At 38.3% G+C, this 17,532-nt stretch overlaps 1 protein-coding gene across 1 annotated transcript in view; it reads right to left on the bottom strand.

Annotated features, from left to right (window-relative positions):
* Positions 1 to 169: 169 nt before the first annotated feature.
* Positions 170 to 17,532, bottom strand: part of LOC127410022 (cation-independent mannose-6-phosphate receptor-like) — a 63,907-nt gene continuing 46,544 nt past the window's right edge. Inside the window, exons 34-47 of the mRNA XM_051645010.1 lie at positions 16,158 to 16,370; positions 15,335 to 15,484; positions 14,923 to 15,081; positions 10,051 to 10,249; positions 9,227 to 9,379; positions 8,621 to 8,858; positions 7,753 to 7,889; positions 7,556 to 7,673; positions 6,259 to 6,405; positions 5,800 to 5,984; positions 5,294 to 5,480; positions 5,023 to 5,178; positions 3,101 to 3,170; positions 170 to 2,569 (exon numbers count right to left, since the gene is read on the bottom strand). Coding sequence (XP_051500970.1) covers positions 2,219 to 2,569; positions 3,101 to 3,170; positions 5,023 to 5,178; positions 5,294 to 5,480; positions 5,800 to 5,984; positions 6,259 to 6,405; positions 7,556 to 7,673; positions 7,753 to 7,889; positions 8,621 to 8,858; positions 9,227 to 9,379; positions 10,051 to 10,249; positions 14,923 to 15,081; positions 15,335 to 15,484; positions 16,158 to 16,370 — 2,463 coding nt within the window. The 3' untranslated portion in view covers positions 170 to 2,218. The remainder of the gene's footprint in view (positions 2,570 to 3,100; positions 3,171 to 5,022; positions 5,179 to 5,293; positions 5,481 to 5,799; positions 5,985 to 6,258; positions 6,406 to 7,555; positions 7,674 to 7,752; positions 7,890 to 8,620; positions 8,859 to 9,226; positions 9,380 to 10,050; positions 10,250 to 14,922; positions 15,082 to 15,334; positions 15,485 to 16,157; positions 16,371 to 17,532) is intronic.

Genomic DNA, 17,532 nt, shown 5'->3' with positions numbered 1-17,532 from the left:
AGTCAAAGAGTGAAAATAAAACTAAATTCAATAGAAGAATGTGAAAATAACATAGATATAGAAACACAATTCAAAACTATAATAAACCTGGTTGTTAAATGCTAATTTGTTCATATATTGAGACTTCTAACATGGCATCAAAACCACAATAACACTAAGAATGCATGCGGAGGAGCTGAACTTTTTTTATTGAGATAAAAACCATTAAAACAATAAAACAAAATGCTGTAAAACATGACAAATACAAGTCTCAGAAGTGCCAGAGTCTTAATCGGAAAAAAGACGTCAGTTGAAGATCTCGAGACCTTCTCTTCAAAGACTTTTGAAAATTGTACCATATGATAACCCATACAGCAGTTTCAGACATTTTCAATAAGCAAAGGAGGGAACCCGTTATGACCAATAGCAATCAAGGATACCGTCCACCTTCTGCCCTAAATGACAGAACAAAAACATCCACATAAGTGCAAAGCACTAAATAAACTTTTCTTTTCAATGACACCCAGTCCTGCTGTACTGTACCTTAACTTCAAAGTGCCTGCTTACGTGCAGAGTTACGACAAACATACAGAACTGGTGTGGGTTTATTTGGCAACCATATACTCTAGGTGAGAATTACATTTTCAGAATTCATAAAATGACAAACTATTTCAGTTACTGAGCTATTATTCAAATGTACCGTATGCTGAGCCAGAGTAAAAAAAAAAAATACAAATACTTTACATGCTGTCAAACAGAACTTCAACTGCCCATGTGAGAAGAACATTTTGGCTGACTACAATCCCCGCAAAAAGGTTGAGCAAATTTATGCATCATTCTTTACACTTTTTAGTTAGCAGGATGCTGTGTATAAAAGTTGAGCTGAAATGGACAAATTACATATTCAGCAAATAAAAATAATTTGCAGGTGTTTCTGAGGTGGCGATCTGTTCATTGATGTCATATTCAACATTTGTAAAGCAGCAACAACAACGATTCATGCTTAGGAACAAAGTGCCATGTAAACGCTTCTAGGTGTGAGCTCGACTATATGCATCTAAGTGGACGTGTGGCTTTACATAGGCACTTTCTTCTGTGCAAAGAGTACATTAAAACAAAGAGGAAAAAAGCAACTGAACAATAACCAAAATAAACCCCACATTGTGAATGTACTAACTCTATGCAATTCTTTGGATTTTGCTTAGAAATGGCATTTGAAAAAGGAAACCTGCAGCAGTCATACATGCGATGTCATTCCTTCATGGCACTAAAACTCTGTATGCTGTCTGTGTTCTATTAGGATAAGAAGATCATGCTTTTTTTTTTTTGGCAGAAAAAGGGGCAAAAGCATTGCAGAAAACATCCATTTAAACAACACATGGATGTTAAAGGGATAAATCAGACAAAAATGAAAATTCTGGCATCATTTATTCACCCTTGTCATTCCAAACACAAAGGGAGATCTTCTGCAAAATGTCAAAGCTACGCTTTTCTATACAATGAAAGTATATGGGGACTAAGGACAGATGTGGTCCCCATTCTTTTTTTCATTTAATCTGCTTTTTTCTTCTTTTGTGTCCCAAAGAAGAAAGTAGGTTATACAGGTTTTGAATAACAAGGCAAGTAAATGACATAATGTTCATTTTTGGGTAAACATTTCCCTTTAAAGTTTTAATGCAGAACACAAATGCGAAGCATGTGACAATTCGTAGATTTGTGATTTAAATATGAACTTGGCAAAGCTAATCAATCTCCTCTTGGTGCTACATGGCTCAAGATATGCTTAATAAATACTGCTTCAGTTTGCAGTTTAGAAACTTCTTCAACTGTACCTGCCATAACCATCCATTATTTTTTGATAAACAGTGTATTTTCCCAGTGAACTGGTGCAAAAAACAAAAACAGTACCCAAATCTTTAAATAATAATAAAAAAATCTATATAGTCCATTTCTGAAGTTTGTAGGAGACCAAATGAATTCACATAATAATATATTTGTACATAATTCATCTCAACTAATGGCAATCAAACACAAAAAAATAAATAATCAAATGACAAAAATGGGTTTTTGTCAGGAAGGCATTGACTATTTAGCAGACGAATCAACCAACTGCAATGCTGTCTGGTAAACAGCTCACAGATAAATAGATTTCCCATTAGAAAAACAGAAATGGAGCAACTAAGCATTTGGAACATGGTGGCAGACACATTCAAAAGTTCCGCTGGGCCACCCCGCAGCCTCAGACTTTGAGTAGGTCTTCATCGCTGTCATCTGGGTCTGGATGTGGTTTCTTCTGGTTTCTACCGCTGTATTTGGTCTTGTTCTGGCTCCTTGTGTCCTCCAGAAGCCCCACCAGATCCTCATCACTCTCGGCTTTTAGCAAGGCTGACTGCAGCCGTGATGATGAAGGGTGGGCCATTTGGACCCCTGGCACTGTGAGCACTTCGTCCTCGCTGTCCTGCTCGTCCAGGGAGAAGGTGCGCAGAGCGTCGGCGCTAACGGGCTTGGTTGTGATGTGTCCGTTCTCGTGCGGCTCCCGCGTGGGTGTTTCCGTTTCCTCCATCAACCATTCCATCTCATCTGTGTTCACCTACAAAGAGAGAGAAGGATAAGGTGGAAAGTTATGCTTTCTGATCTACACACATGTATATACTCATTTTGTTTGGCTTTATTCAGAAAGAATGCAAAAATCTGAATTTTTTGGGCATATCCAAAAATCGGTTTATTTATTTATTGTCTAAACTTCAGGAAAAAAAAAAAAAAAAAAAAAAAAAAAAACACTAAATACCACATTCGTATGTGGGTCCAAATCTGATTTTGGAAAATGCATCTCTGTCTAAACAGCCAGACCATATTTTTTATTACAAGATCAAATTTGCAGAAAAAAAAATATTATTATTTTTTTTTTGTGTATCCGGAATTATTTTTTTAACTTAAAAAAAACAACAAAAAAAACCAACCAACATGAAAAAAACTATTTTTACAATCCTGATTGGTTTTAAATCGATTTTGGGAAATGTGTTTCAGTCTGAACAACAAATCTGATTTGTCTGCAGTGTGAACAAAACCTTTAATTCTGATTTAGATTTTTTTTTCTTTCCATAACTTGATGAAATATTACCCTGGAGTATTTATAAGATACTGGATTTCCTTTCTTGCAGCAGCTGGACACTTTCTGCAAGACAAGTTCCCTAAAAATACATAAATACATATTATGAAAACAAAGCACCTAAAAAATTTCTTGTTTTTCTAATAATAAACAAATACATTTTCTTTAATAATTAAATAATAAACTCAGCAAAAAAAGAAACATCCCCTTTTCAGGACACTGTATTTTAAAGATAATTTTGTAAAAATCAAAATAACTTTGATCTTTATTGTAAAGGGTTTAAACAATGTTTTCCATGCTTGGTCAATGAACCATAAACAATTAATGAACATGCATCTGTGGAACAGTCATTAAGACACTAACAGCTTACAGATGGTAGGCAATTAAGGTCACAGTTATAAAAACTTAGGACACTAAAGAGACCCTTCTCTGAAAAACACCAAAAGAAAGATGCCCAGGGTCCCTGCTCATCCGCGTGAACGTGCCTTAGGCATGCTGCATGGAGGCATGAGGACTGCAGATGTGGCCAGGGCAATAAATTGCAATGTCCGTACTGTGAGACGCCTAAGACAGCGCTACAGGGAGACAGGAAGGACAGCTGATCATCCTCACAGTGGCAGACCACGTGTAACAACACCTGCACAGGATCGGTACATCCGAATATCAAACCTGCAGGACAGGTACAGGATTGCAACAACAACTGCCCGAGTTACACCAGGAATGCACAATCCCTCCATCAGTTCTCAGACTGTCCGCAATAGGCTGAGAGAGGCTGGACTGAGGGCCTGTAGGCCTGTTGTATGGCAGGTTCTTACTAGACATCACCGGCAACAACGTCGCCTATGGGCACAAACCCACCTTCACTGGACCAGACAGGACTGGCAAAAAGTGCTCTTCACTGACGAGTCGCGGTTTTGTCTCACCAGTGGTGATGGTCGGACTCGCGTTTATCGTCGAAGGAATGAGCATTACACCGAGGCCTGTAATGTGAAGCGGGATCGATTTGGAGGTGGAGGGTCCGTCATGGTCTGGGGCGATGTGTCAAAGCATCATCGGACTGAGCTTGTTGTCATCAACACTGTGTGTTACAGAGAAGACATCCTCCTCCCTCATGTGGTACCCTTCCTGCAGGCTCATCCTGACATGACCCTCCAGCATGACAATGCCACTTACCATACCGCTCGTTCTGTGCGTGATTTCCTGCAAGACAGGAATGTCAGTGTTCTGCCATGGCCAGCGAAGTGATCTCAATCCCATTGAGCACGTCTGGGACCTGTTGGATCGGAGGGTGAGGGCTAGGGCCATTCCCCCCAGAAATGACCGGAAACTTGCAAGTGCCTTGGTGAAAGTGTGGGGTAACATCTCACAGCAAGAACTGGCAAATCTGGTGCAGTCCATGAGGAGGAGATGCACTGCAGTACTTAATGCAGCTGGTGGCCACACCAGATACTGACTGTTACTTTTGATTTTGACCCCCCCCCTTTGTTCAGGGACACATTATTCCATTTCTGTTAGACACATGTCTGAAACTTGTTTAGATTATGTCTTAGTTGTTGAATCTTTTTATGTTCATTACACATGTTAAGTTTGCTGAAAATAAAAGCAGTTGAAAGTGAGAGGACACTTCTTTTTTGCTGAGTTTATGTTGTTAAAGGCGCACCAAGTAATGCTTTCCACTTAAAGAGGTTTTCCACCTAAAGAAATAAATAATAATTCTGACAAATGTATGTAATGATTAAAAGTCATGTTCTCTCACATAAGATTAAGGCAACAGTAATATCAGTAGCCTAATGAAAGCTGTTTTATTTTACATAGGGGATGATATAAAGTCTAAGATCACTGTTGAATTGGCTTGCGAAAAGCATTTTTAATTGGTGCACCTTTAATGCAGATGCAAAGTGCACTATATCAGTATGAGTTTTTTTTTCTTTTACCTCCTGTCTTGTTTGTGAAGCAGAAGAACCAGCAAACTGATTGAGAGCACAATCAGCAGCAGACTAAGCACTGCGCCTAGCGTCTGACTCCGCCCAGACAAGCCAGCTTGCTCCTCCCCTCCATCATTAATGTTCTGGTCCATGGAGCTGAGCGAACTGTGTGAGAACCAATATACTTGTGACTTGATTTAAACTTTATTGCTTACAAATCTATGTGGCAAAACTGGTGAATTAAAGTGGAAAGTTACACATAGGCTTTAGTGATACTCACGAAAAGTTACAGATGGCGGATGTGTGCCATACAAACAGATATTGGCAGTCATCCGTCTCCAGCAGGAATTCTGGGATGCCCTCTCCTGCCGTGAGGCTGCAGTGGAAAAGGATGGTGGATGACACTGCTTTGGTTTTGTCACGCCCACATAACGATTCAGATGGTACGATTACCTCAAGGTTTGCACCTGAAGAAATATAAAACCCAGTCAAATCAGAGAATAGTAACATCATTGACTTTACAAATCACACCTAGTGGTCAAAGTTGATATTACATGCTAACTGTTAGCCAAAAGCTACAAGCCCTAAAAGCCCTTCCGGAGCACCATGCATATGTGGAGAAAAAAAAAAAAAAAAAAAATATATTCACATTTAACAGAAATTATATTTTTGGTGTAGAAAATTGGGCTTCCATAGCAGTACCGACATGGTACAGTTGGAGAAACATTTGAGCACTGATCATAAAATGTAATTCTCAATACAACCACTTAAAATATTTCCTCTCACCCTTGATGTTGTACTTGGCTTTGCTGGAGGAGCCGATTTTTCTGCGGTAACTGTCATTAATCTTGACCTGACAGATACTGGCGCCCAGGCACTTGGTTATGGAGCTGTCGGTGATGCCTGACAGCTGGATGTGGTAAATATAACGGTCTCCATTAAGACGAATATCTCCTGTTGCATTGTGGAAACTGAAAAGAACAGAAACACATGGTCCCAGTTTGTCTCATCTCTCCACATCTTGAAAAACATCACTGATGCCTCTGCGCAAGGTATTACCATTGTGCCCTTAATAAAGGCGAGGCACTTAAATAGTTAAATCCAACAATGCTTTGTGTTAATGGTTGAAATTTGTCAAAGTGATTACGGTGTTGAAAGAGACCATTTAGAGAGAGAGAGAGAGAGAGAGAGAGAGAGAGAGAGAGAGAGAGAGAGAGAGAGAGAGAGAGAGAGAGAGATACACACTGGTAATAAAGTGCTCCCAGACTGACAGTGGCTCCAGTCTCTGGTACTTTGATGGTTCCATTGACCATCTCTACTTCCTCCTGTTTCACAGCACACGCAGATCGAGTCTCCCACTCCACCCAAAACTCACATGTGGTTTTATCCTCCCTAAAATACACACACACACACAAACAAAGAATGTGAAAATGTCACTCTGTACTGGGTTTCCACTTGACTTAATTTCTAGTCGTTCAGATCTTTTATAGAGATAACACTCACAAAGAGCAATTTATTGCCACAAAAATGTTTTAGAGCTGAGCATAGCTTAAAAAAAATTAATATTCACTTCTGACATTTCCTTAACTTTCAATTTAGTAATAATAATAATAATTAGATTAATAATGATAATTTCAAAACAATAATAATTTATAATATAATAATAATAGTAATAATAATAAATAAATAAATTCATAACATTAATAATAGTCTTTATTTTTATATAGCACCTTTAAAAGGTAACTTAGGCACTTTACACAGTAAAAAAAAACTATATATATATATAAACAGAAAATAATAAAATGAAAATGTACACAATATAAAGATGTATAATATGTGTTTAACAACTTAACTCAGTTTCCAGGCCTCAAAATCCAAATTTTTAAATTCCCTGATATTTTCATGTTTTTCATGACCATGAGAACCTTCTGTACTTTACTAAATTACACCAGCATCTCATTGGACACGTATAAATGTAATTACAAAATATGTTTGTTTTTAAAAAAATGTAATCTTTAACACAGACGTTAAACACCAACACCGTTAATAAAGAATACAGTTACTCTAATGTCAAAAGATGCAACCAATAACTATGATTACATCAACATCCTCCTAATAAGCTCTTTTAAATCAGTTACCGCATAACATACATAGTGTACAATATGATCAAAAGCATCTCTATAACATGAATTTGATGTATTGTTGAGTATGGACAAAGTCTTAAAAAAAAATATAGCCCAGTCTGACACATTGAGCCATGGTGCTTATGCAGACTACACAAGCTTGTGTCCGGCTTGCAACATTTCCAATTTACATATATTTACTTGATTTAGCCAAAGCGACTTAACAACCCTAACTCACTCAAAGTATACATTTATCAGTATATGTGCTTCTTGGGAATCAAAACCATGACCTTGGTGTTGCTACTGAATGCTCTGTAGTTGAGCTACAGGAACATTTCTCGATCTTGTTCCCCTGTTTTGTTTACCATGTCTTTCTCAACTACCAATCAATGTGGCCAATTTCCTTTCATCCGACTCACCGCAGTATTTTCGGATGCCCCACTGTGCTTCCACACGTCAGCTGTATAATAGTTTTGGCCGGCTGGTGGTTTCCGCACACATCGTCGCCCATGGAATAATTCACCAGGATCTTTCCATCTGGGTGGGAAATATGCCTATTTTTACATAAACCAATAAAAATAAGTAATTATGTAACGTGAGATTTAAAAACACTTACCGATTAACTCCATGGTCTGCGTGTGCACACGGCCAAGAGTCTCAGTCTTCCCACTGGCATGTCTGCGGCACACGGCGGCTTCCTCCGGGCAGCTTGTCAGGCCTCCATGGATCGCTTGGCACAGATTAAAGAAGTATCTGTCGGGGGCAAAGGGAAGTTTCACACATACACAACACGTGTAGGTGCAATATTACACCAGTGTTACAAAACCAAGTAAACAACTGTGCCCAGTTTCCACTGACATGAATGGAGTCAAATGATACAAAACAGTGAGTACTCTAGAAATGTAAAGACTGTGGTCGATAATGGCAACTGATATTTTCTTTATGGCCGATGACAGATACGTTTGCCAATGTTACAAATCGGTATCATTCATATAGATTATTCAGAAAACATTGATGTGCATCAATATATTACAGTGTACCATATAAATGAGTGATAGACTGATAAATCAGCCAGGCCGATATTTGGCTATATTAAGATTATCGGTATTGGCCGATAACCATGTCCGCTTGGCAGATAAACCGAAGTGGTCATTCCACCTTCCTTTTGTCAATTTCAAAATCTACTAATACTTTTGTTAATGGATAGTGCATTTATATTTTGTGAAAAATTTCTTCATTTAAATTAATATTTTGTGTACGTCTTATCTTTATTCTTAACTTACATTATATAGGCATAATATCGGCCACTCTACAAACCCATTAATCCAATAATAAAACCAAAACCGATAATTCCAAAGAAAACCCACTGACATAGGACATTACAGTCTCTGTCAACGATATATCATACAACCCAACAAAATGTTCCTATACAGAGTCAAAGTAATTCACAACAAAGTGAATAGAAGAACAGGTGTAAAACTCACGAATCTTGCTTATGGCTAAATCGCCAGGGCAGTGTGAGAGAGGAGAGAGTACGCAGGTCATAGGTCTGGTGTCGGCCTGCCAGCTTGCACTCCATCTTTTTGGGTGGGCACACCATGTTTGTTCGCCATTGGAAGGTGGCAGAACAACCTTGAATTTCGCTCATCAGCTGCGGTCTTCCGCGGCCAGCCGTTCGGTCACACGAGAACAAAATGGAAGAATGCCTTTTCCCTCTTTGCGCTGTGAAATATATAAAAACAAACAACCTGAAAATAAGATGCTTTTTAACTTGATGTCTTTGGGGCCCCAAAATAATTTCAATTCATCCCTCAGTTTCTAAACAATTCTTGAAAACATGTTAACAGTCATGCACTTACATCAGAAGCCAAGCAGGCAAATGGCCAGTACAGCGAATAAATGTTTAAAATATGCAAATGTCACACTGTTGTGGAATCTACAGTGCAAAAATCAAGTTTCTTGTCTAAAATAGGATTACATTTAAAGCAAGGAACATTTGTCCATGTGCCTTTGGTACTGACAGATTTAATGCAATGCAAAAGAATTGAAGTGCATGTTTCATGAATATTTAGGCTGTCATGAGTTCGTACCATTAGAGCAGAAGCCCCATTTCTTATCTTTGTCGTAATCGCTTGTAGTAGCACACCACTTCCTGCCATCAGACCTGCCTTCAGTTGTGCAATTAGTATAAGACTTGCCCATGAAGTTATAGGGGAAAGCGCATACTTCATCTTCATCAGTCACTGAAACATAATAAATAAAAATTTTAGCCATTTAGGATTTATTTTTTCCCCCCTAAAGGAGCTGAGAGTAATTGCTGTCTGTAATGTGCCACACAAGTGTTGTTGGCTCTGTTCCAAAAACTTGTGAGCTACCTTGCTGTCTACTGCCCACATAGGCAGCTGCCTTCTATGGCAGCATTCTAACTGAAATGGAACCTCAATAGTGACAGATTTGAAATGCCCTATATAGGCAGCAATACTATGTGCCACACAAATGGCCCCCCTCATGCAAAGCGCCCAAGAGACTCTACAAACAATTGATTACAATAGAGTTTCACATTATGACCTGCTGTTAACAACACGATTATCTTATAATTATCAGATCATATCAGACTGAGTACTACTGAGAACTACTGATACTCGTTGGTACTGAGCAAATTCTATTTTTAAATCAACATTTATCACGACTTTTCCTCAACCTTGGTCACAAAGAATACATGTGATGCTGCCTTACAATTTGGCGCAAACAATGCATCTTAGAAAGCAGCGTTTTTCATTATCCTTCCATAATTATTTTTACCATTTGTAACCTTCACGTTGGAAGCATGCCTATGATGCTTTAAAATGCTGCCTAGGCAGGCAGCTCACTAGGTTTTGGAACAGAAAAAATAGCTTATTCAGTGTTTTCTGACCTGAAGGGCAGGTGTCTCCTCCAATATACTGCATGATCACAGTCTGCTCCTCTCTTCTGTAGTCCAGGTTCATAATTCTGCTGTTCCCAAACGAAGCTGATGAGCCAGTGGAAATCAGACATACAGCACTGTCTTTACATGTTGTGTCTGTCACAGTGCCACACACATTGATCTTATAGGAGCCAGAGCTTCCAGGAACCTGCAAAACACATGAAATTGAGCAACAGAACCGCATGTAGTACATTCCCTTCAATGACACAATGATGATGCTCTTTGAACTGCTAAAAATTGTATGCACTGAAGTAATATGCGAAAAGTGAATGCAAAGAGGGTAATAAAACAGCTTTGGTATTTCTTTGAATACTTAAAACTGAGTTTAAGGTACAGTTGAAGTCAGAAATTTACATACACTTACATTGTAGTCATTAACCACTCCACAGATTTCATATTAGCAAACTATAGTTTTGGCAAGTCGTTTAGGACATCTACTTTGTGCATGACACGAGTAATTTTTCCAACAATTGTTTACAGACAGATTGCTTCACTTTTAATTGACTATATCACAGTTCCAGTGGGTCAGAAGTTTACATACACTAAGTTAACTGTGCCTTTAAGCAGCTTGGAAAATTTATGTCAAGCCTTTAGGCAATTAGCCAGTTAGCTTCTGATAGGCTAATTGGTGTCAACTGGAGGTGTATCTGTGGATGTATTTTAAGGCCTACCTTCAAACTCAGTGCCTCTTTGCTTGACATCATGGGAAAATCAAAAAAAATCAGCCAAGACCTCAGAAAAAAAATTGTGGACCTCCACAAGTCTGGTTCATCCTTGGGAGCAATTTCCAAATGCCTGAAGGTAACACGTTCATCTATACAAACAATAGTATGCACGTATAAACACCATGGGGCCACGTAGCCATCATACCACTCAGGAAGGAGATGCATTCTGTCTCCTAGAGGTGAACATAGTTTGGGCCGAAAAGTGCAAATCAATCCCAGAATAACAGCAAAGGACCTTGTGAAGGTGCTGGAGGAAACAGGTAGACAAGTATCTATATCCACTGTAAAACGAGTCCTATATCGACATAACCTGAAAGGCTGCTCAGCAAGGAAGAAGCCACTGCTCCAAAAACAAGCCAAACTACAGTTTGCAAGTGCACAGGGGGACAAAGATCTTAATTTTTGAAGCAACATCTCAAGACATCAGCCAGGAAGTTAAAGCTCAGTTGCAAAGGGACTTCCAAATGGACAATGAACACAGGCATACCTCCAAAGTTGTGGCAAAATGGCTTAAAGACAACAAAGTCAAGGTATTGGAGTGGCCATCACAAAGCCCTGACCTCAATCCGATGGAAAATTTGTGGGCAGAACTGAAAAAGCGTGCGAGCAAGGAGGCCTACAAACCTGACTCAGTTACACCAGTTCTGTCTGGAGGAATGGGCCAAAAGTTCAGCAACTTATTGTGAGAAGCTTGTGGAAGGCTACCCAAAACGTTTGACCCAAGTTAAACAATTTAAAGGCAATGCTACCAAATACTAACAAAGTGTATGTAAACTTCTGACCCACTGGGGATATGATGAAAGAAATAAAAGCTGAAACAAATAATTCACTATACTATTATTCCGACATTTCACATTCTTAAAATGAAGTAGTGATCCTAACTGACATAAGACAGGGAATGTTTTCTATGATTAAATGTCAGGAATTGTGAAAAACTGAGTTTAAATGTATTTGGCTAAATTGTATGTAAACTTCTGACTTCAACTGTACAGTTGTGCTCAAAAGTTTGCATACCCTGGCAGAAACTGTGAAATTTTGGCATTGATTTTGTAAATATGACTGATCATGCAAAAAAAAAAAAAAAAAAAATTATTTTATTTAAGGATAGTGATCATATGAAGCCATTTATTATCACATAGTTGTTTGACTCCTTTTTAAATCATAATGATAACAGAAATCACCCAAATGGCCCTGATCAAAAATGTACATACCCTTGAATGTTTGGCCTTGTTACAGACACACAAGGTGACACACACAGGTTTAAATGGCAATTAAAGCTTAGTTTTCCTGTGTATAAATAGTCAATGAGTTTGTTAGCTCTCACGTGGATGCACTGAGCAGGCTAGATACTGAGCCATGTGGAGCAGGAAAGAACTGTCAAAAGACCTGCGTAATAAAGTAATGGAACTTTATAAAGATGGAAAAGGATATAAAAAATATATCCAAAGCCTTTAAAATGCCAGTCAGTACTGTTCAATCACTTATTAAGAAGTGGAAAATTCGGGGATCTCTTGATACCAAGCCAAGGTCAGGCAGACCAAGAAAGATTTCAGCCACAACTGCCAGAAGAATTGTTCGGGATACAAAGAAAAACCCACAGGTAACCTCAGGAGAAATACAGGCTGCTCTGGAAAAAGACGGTGTGGTTGTTTCAAGAATCAAGTTCTTGTTATCAGATCACCTTATGAATTGCATGTAATCAGATTACAGTTACTTTTGTTTATATTACATTATATACACTCACTGAGCACTTTAGTAGGAACACTATGGTCCTAATAAAGTTCCAGATGTGGTCTTCTGCTGTTGTAGTCCATCCGCCTCAATGTTTGACATGTTGTGCATTCTGAGATACTATTCTGCTCACTACAATTGCACAGAGTGGTTATCAGAGTTACCATAGCCTTTCTGTCAGCTCGAACCAGTCTGGCAATTCTCCGTTGACCTCTCTCATCAACAAGGCATTTCCGCAGAACTGCCGCTCACTGGATGTTTTTTCAACCCTCTACGGTCATGTTGGAGAAAGACTTGTCATTGGCTAGTAAATTTTTGTTTTTACTCGCCAGACTTTTGACGACATGTAAGCATAATGCAACTGAGAAATATATTAAGCAAACCGAGAAAGGGCGCCTCTTCATATACATGACTTCACACAATATAGTATATTGTACATTTTATTTTTTTATTTCACCTTATAATTTTTTACCATATTTTACCTTTTTAAAAATGTAAAAATTTCACATTCTATCCATTTTTATGATGTCAAGAAATGCTGTTGTCACTGTTTGAAATTTCATCCACATTTTTAACAAAAAAATTCATAAGGCTGGAACCTAATAATGAATCGACTGTCACGATTATGAAATTTGGCTGACGACTAATTGTCAAACAAATAATTGTGATTATGAAGAGTAATTGGCTGTTTTAGGGCAATGACAATTATTTGTCTGTTTTAGGTCTTTCACGAATATGACGATTAATTATCATACAAACTATCACTTTGTGTGCTTCATGCAAAGTCTTTTATACAAATTTTGCTTGGGTCATATAATAAAATAAGGGTATATGATTTCCTTTTCAGGCTTCAAAAACGTATGAATGACAATCAAATTTAAATATAAAAGCATACATTTTAAAATAATTAATTATTTTATTAATTAATTAAATTATAAAAACATTTCTAAATAACTGAAATATATCTCTCTTATTTGTCAGATTTAGACTTGGTCCATTTTACTTTTAACATTTTTTGTTTTTCATTTGTTTGTATTGTAACTCAGCCAACCTGATATTACTGCCTTAAATTCCTTACTTTCACACATTATTTTAAGGCTCTCCGATTAACTCACAAGCCATAATTTCTGTTTCTTGCATTTTATCATCTCCACAGAAATAGAGTAGGTAATCACTTCCATTCATTAACACTTCGTGAATGAACCCGCAGTGACAACGGATATTTGCCATTACACGGATGTTAAATTAAAGTAGAAATGGAGTGCTTTGCGTTCACTATTACATTAATAAGGTTATACCTCGTTTATATTTTCACAGTACTTTGGCACGAGCCTCTGTAGACGGCACGCACGTCAGAATGCTTGAGAAGCGGTTCATCTTCACATGCTCTCTACAGAGCTGCGGGTGACGTCCGCGGTGGGGTTTCATGAGACGATCCGAGTTCAACTTAATGAGACACAAACGTGTTTTCTTCACGCTCATAAGACACAGCATGCAGGGAAAGACGAAGCTGAATCCAGCTTCTTAATCACCTGCGTTTTATTCAGTAAAAGTGTCTCTGTGCTTCGACGCTACACAACTCAATCACTGGCGAGTGAAATGTTTATATTTACTTGCCAGTGGCTAAAACCAGACATATTTTAGTCGCATAGCGCAACATTTCCTTGCATATGCGAGTGATTTACTCGCAATGTAGAGGGCTGTTTTTGTTTTTGTTCTGAGTAAACTCTAGAGACTGTTGTGCGTGTAAATCCCAGGAGATCAGCAGTTACAGAAAAACTCAAACCAGCCCGTCTGGCACCAACAATCATGCCACGGTCGAAATCACTGAGATCACATTTTTTCCCCATTCTGATGGTTAATGTGAATACTAACTGAAGCTCCTCCACCGTATCTACATGATTTTCTGCATTGCACTGCTGCCACACAATTGGTTGATTAGATAATCGCATGAATAAGGAGGAGTACAGGTGTTCCTAATAAAGTGCTCAGTGAGTGTATTTTAATTTGAGAGGGGGTTCTCAAGGCCTAACAAAAAGCAAATTGCTGTTTGATTTCATGTTTTAAATGTGTAATGAAAGGAGAGCAAATTGGTATTTAACACCCTTTAGATTAGATTTAAAACATGTAATAAGTAATCCAAAGGTAATCAGATTAGATTACATAAAGTGTGATGTAAAATATAATATTACTGATTACAATTTGTAATCAGTACCTTATTACATTTAAGAGGTAATCTACCCAACACCGCCGACATGGTACCTTTACAATTTTACAGCAATTTAATGAGTATCATGTGCAAAAGTGGCTACTGACTTATAGTCACAAAGACAAAGTTACATTCTAGTGCGCAAGAGGTCAATACCTGAACGACCCCTGACAGCACTGAGAGGTCAAAGGTGTAGCGCAACTGGGAGACAGTTAGCTTGCAGCCCTTTGATGTAATGGTCTCTGGACACACCACAGGAGTCACCCACTCAAACATATACATACAGTCCTGTGCCCGGATCATCTGAGGAGAACCCTGCACACAGAACATAAAGATTTACACACATGTACAGTACAGCAGAAAAGAAAAAAATGAGTTTAACCTACTAGGGCTGGGTATCACCAAAAACCTTGTGATGCAATATATTTAAATATGAAATACATTTAAAAGTACATTTTCAATATGATTTTATCGACACAGCCCTAGAACCTACAACCATTCAGCCCAAATTATAACCATTGTACTACAGCATTTTTAGATGGCCACAAATCTAAACCGAACTCTTTACCAGGTCTGCGCCTTTCTGGCAGGTAAAGATGATCTTGGAGGTGTAGTTGGAGGTGTGATCGGAGGGGCAGACGGTCGTGCTGCTAAAGGTGATCTCCACGTAATTAGTGTCTAAGTTATACCGTGGAGGTGAGGTGATACGTCCGATGTCCTGCACAGCAATAAACACAAAACAAGCCACTGAATTATAATCTAGTGAAGTTTATACATGTCACTATAGACCTTCTGATTTATCACGAAGGAATTGCTCCCCCAAAAATGAATATTCTGTCATCATTTACTCACCCTCATGTCATTCACAAATGTGGTATGTGTTCTAACTGATCACAACAAATTTGGAAGATTTTCAGTGAATAATGAGTTCAATTTAGTTTTCTTTACACAAAGCTTAGAATAAAGTGCACAACTGGGATGGACTACTTTTATGGCGCATTTTGCGTCCATTTTGGAGCTCGACAGCACCTGTCCCGCTTCATTTTCACTATTTGGGTAAAAGCAGCTCTGACATTCATTTAGTGTTCCACGGAAGAAAAGGTCATACGGGTTTGGAACAATTATGATTTTAGGGTCAACTGTTCCTTTAAAGTTGAAGTGTGCAATTTAGATGTTAAAATACACTTTCCTATCCCAGTTTAATGTTCCGTTTAATGAGTCAACCATAAATAAGTCTTTTGTAGGTTTAGAGGGAAGGGAAACCTGTTTGAAAATAATATTTTTTTTCAATTCCATTCCACACACACTTTACTTGCATCAAGAAGGGTGCAATTCAATGTTCAATATACATCTTCTATGCTTGTGTTGGGGGTGATATTATGTCTACTTACAATTGGGTCCCTATCAACGGGGTCCATGCACACGGCAGCCCCTGGAGGACAGTTGACACCTGGGATGGGGTTAAGGGGCTGGCAGATGTTGATATAGAAGTCAGGAGACTTTTCCTTGTCCACGTCCTCATCTATAGCAGTGTAGTAACCGGTGAGATGGATCAGTGGACTCAGGTCAATCTGGTTGGTGCCATTCCACACAGAGCACTTTACCTGCACAGAAAAGAGTGAGAAAGAGTGTTAGAGTGTCAGGTGGTAATTCTTTCTCAGGATGATGTTTGTAAAATAACTTTTGCGTGGCTCCTCTGTAATAAAACTCATTAATTGAGGTGGCAATTAAAAGTTGTCGCCATCGCCATTGAAAAGACCTCCATTCTGTTGTTGACTTGAGGTGTTAATGCAGCCTGATATACTTGTCGCTGTCTAGTATGTTGTCAATATTAATCAAACAACAATAACAAAATGAGAAACCACTCACTGCTCTTGGCTGGAAACTTTAGTTGCTTTAAAAAGTAATTTTATGTTTCATTTCATTACTTTTTTCAATTTCTGAAACTTAAATACTTGATACCTATCTTAAATAATTACTTAACTTGATGTTTACTCAAATTAGTATTTTGTTGCGGTATCGAAATTGGTAATTGCGAATTGTCAAATTGGTTACAAATGTAAGCAAAATGGACATTACAACTGAGTGTGAAATACAATTGATGTTAAGACTGCCAGTCCACAGGCATCATCAGCCAGGTCCAATCTTACCATCGATTGTATTTTACACTCAGTTACATCAAAGGTGCTGTAAGCAATTTTTTCATGGAAAAGTATGCAAAAACATTTTCCTACTCCCTGTATGATATGAATAAAATAAGTGGCATGAGATATCTCACTGGTCTCTGTAAGAGCTCTAGACTCTGTAAAGAGCAAACAAAAATGTGTCCGCGGGCCGTGGTCTCTGACGCTTTCTGCCTGTCAACCATTTTGCACGTTCTCATAGTATTGTAGTTGCAGCGAATTATTCAGGCTTAATGCCATTTTTATGCCATGTTGCTCAACAGTTTTCAGTTGAGGGCACTATTTTGCTGCTATTGTTTCTGACAACTGCTTCTGCTCAATGCTGGTCTCAATAAAGTTAATTTGGTATCTTTAGAGTGCGGGGTTTTTGGAAAGAGGGGGCATGGCTAATTCAACAGCTCAGCTTGTGGAAATTCTAGAATGGCCAAAATCGCTTACAGCTCCTTTAATATTTTCCCCAATTAATTGGAATCGAATTGAGAATGTGTGAATCGAAATCAAGTCGAATTGAGAAATCTTGTAATTTGACACCCAGCCCTAGTAATTTTGTTTATCTAGTTCAGGGGTCGGCAACCTATGGCAC

Source organism: Myxocyprinus asiaticus, chromosome 19 (assembly GCF_019703515.2).
Source record: "Myxocyprinus asiaticus isolate MX2 ecotype Aquarium Trade chromosome 19, UBuf_Myxa_2, whole genome shotgun sequence".
NCBI lineage: Eukaryota > Metazoa > Chordata > Actinopteri > Cypriniformes > Catostomidae > Myxocyprinus > Myxocyprinus asiaticus.
Note: the sequence above shows the minus strand (reverse complement) of the source record. Positions and strands in the feature narration are given on the sequence as shown.